General features: G+C 35.8%; 1 protein-coding gene across 1 annotated transcript in view; it reads left to right on the top strand.

Annotated features, from left to right (window-relative positions):
- The window catches only part of LOC137987892 (uncharacterized), an 11,872-nt gene that overhangs the window by 6,288 nt on the left and 3,084 nt on the right, over positions 1-2,500 (top strand). Inside the window, exons 5-8 of the mRNA XM_068833977.1 lie at positions 1-260; positions 792-1,016; positions 1,275-1,475; positions 2,023-2,108. The exon at positions 1-260 is cut by the window's left edge and continues 37 nt beyond it. Of these exons, the coding sequence (XP_068690078.1) occupies positions 1-260; positions 792-1,016; positions 1,275-1,475; positions 2,023-2,108 (772 nt within the window). The remainder of the gene's footprint in view (positions 261-791; positions 1,017-1,274; positions 1,476-2,022; positions 2,109-2,500) is intronic.

The raw sequence follows: 2,500 nt of genomic DNA, 5'->3' as shown, positions 1-2,500 counted from the left end.
TATTCTTGAACTTGTTGCGGACCGTGTTGAGTTACAAAGTGTGAAATCCAGGAACATGATTCTACCACATTGCACATGGGATAAGTTTGGAGAGTTGTTGGCAGACAGTGGAGCACGCAGCTTAGGACTTTTTGACGAACTTATGTCATTTTTCTCAACGATGAACATGTACTCCTCACACAAGCTGCAGATCTCTGACACACGAGAGTACCAGGATTTCCTCCAGTTGTTTACAGGGAAAGCCAAAACACGTGCAACAGGTGAGCTGCGCCATGATGAGCTTCCATTTTTACAAGGATATTGATCATTAAACAATTCCCAATCAACATAGCCATATAATTGACTGCATGCTTGAAGGATTCAACCTTACCTCACCACAGACATTAATTTTACATTCATTTTAGTAAGTCACTGCAAGTCTCCCTATTCTACATGTGTTGTTGACCAAAATTGCACTTTCTTCAAAAATATAATTTTATGATAGTTTCTAAACATCTATTATTATGTCCTAATCAAGTATGAGGGAATGGAAATCTGGAAGGCATAATCTCATAGTACATATTAACCCTTAACTTTATATTGTCAAGGTATGTTTTATTACTAGTCAAATTTTTGTTTTTTATACTAATTTAGCTTTGAAAAAAAAATTCAATATAAAGAACACTATATTGTGTTCTCGCTGCTGACAACAATGACACAATTTTAAAGCGGCATACAACTCTATTTGTAATTTTATGTAATACTATGCCTTGAACCTTATGGTAGTAAGTACTTCCTATTTTGCCTTGCAGTAACTGGAAATGCAAATTTCAAGATGGACCGAACATCATTTTCATTTCTTGGATTTACACAACCATACACAGCCCTTCCTGTAATCCAAGACACTTCAAATAATGCTAAAGGATTCACCTCAAGAATCCTATGGTATTTTCCACAACCTGTTTTTGCCAAGTTTGAAGACACCCTTCTAACTTCAGATGAAAAGGATGTAGTAGATGCCTTTAAAGAACAATTTGGTGAGTATATGTGGGAGTAATAGTCATTTGGGAAACATACCAACAGATACATCTCACACTTTCCTTAAATCACAGGCCACACACCAAATTATTTGAAAGTATTTTAGTATGACAATAGCATTTATCCCAAATATCCTGCAATGATAATGCCCCTCTTCAGGGTACCAAATCAAGTCAATTGACTCTCAATTTGTTGTGGCTATTGCCTATTACTGCTAGTTTCCTCAAACAACTACCGTAAAATCCTTTTTTCTGCAGTGGAATTCTTAGCAGATTTATACATAAATGGAGAGTCCACCTTTGAGATTGAAGAACAAAGCACTTCAAAGATGAAAACAGTGACAGTTACACGTAATGTGTACACACTAGCAAAAGAGGCTATTGCAGAATTCAAAACTATCCATGATGAGTGGGAATTGGATGTCTGTGAAAGAAACCCTTATGATGCCTTAATTGGAGGTAGCTTTTCCTTCTATGAATCATTCCAAGATAATAATAATTTTATTATTGTCCAACAATATCAGAAAACAATTTTCAGTTTAAATGTTTGGCTGAGAGCATGTCCATGTATCCTAAACCAATAAGGCAGAAAAATGAACTTAATTGGTGTAGATGGTTTGACTAAGTATTCTCATTGATTAAGAACTCATAGACGGAAAGTCAAACATAATCATGAAAAACATTACGTGCAGTTATTATTCCAAATTGCATTCAAAATCGTGCAAATATTAAAAGATACAAATTATTATATTATATTGCCAAACCTATATAAAGGGCTATTTATGACATTTTTGAAGACTACAAACGTTGTCATACTTGATATCAATATAACATTGTTCAAACATGAAGATCCATGTTTTCTATTTAACATCATCAGTAAACTGATGCCAAAATAACTTCAGTTTACAAATGATTGCAACCTCTTCATTGCTATCTGAAGAAACAATTGCATTATGCTGCTTACTTTGACAATAATAATGTTGTTACCTTCCATGCACTATTGCAGGACTATACTCAAGAGGAAAGTCACATGTTCTGCGTCTCTCGGTGCCTATCCAGCTATTACTGTCTGCATTTAGTGACTTCACACAGGTATTTTTGCACCCACTTCTAATAAAATCTTGCACTTGGGGAGCCAGTATATTGAAAGAAAGAAAGTTACCACTATTGAACCATACATTTCAGGGGATAGGTTCTGCTTAGTCTTTTGTTTTCCCACTTATCCCAATAATGGCGAGTTTGGATTAATAATGCAAGCCCTCTTAGGCAGGCTGAGCTGCATTTACCGACATCTTAGCTGATGCATGTTGACTTTAATGGGATTTTGCGTCCACTTATACCAGCAAGTGGGCGGCCTTACCAGATCTTCCCTTAACCTCCTGAGATCTCACCAGGCAAGCTACAAACATTGTTCTCATATAAAAAGTGTAATCTGCTTTGCCAACCTGAAAATTTTGTGAATACACCTGCAATCCCTTGAAAAT

This window comes from Montipora foliosa, unplaced genomic scaffold (assembly GCF_036669935.1).
Source record: "Montipora foliosa isolate CH-2021 unplaced genomic scaffold, ASM3666993v2 scaffold_394, whole genome shotgun sequence".
NCBI classification, from domain to species: domain Eukaryota; kingdom Metazoa; phylum Cnidaria; class Anthozoa; order Scleractinia; family Acroporidae; genus Montipora; species Montipora foliosa.
This window is presented reverse-complemented; position numbering and strand designations above follow the sequence as displayed.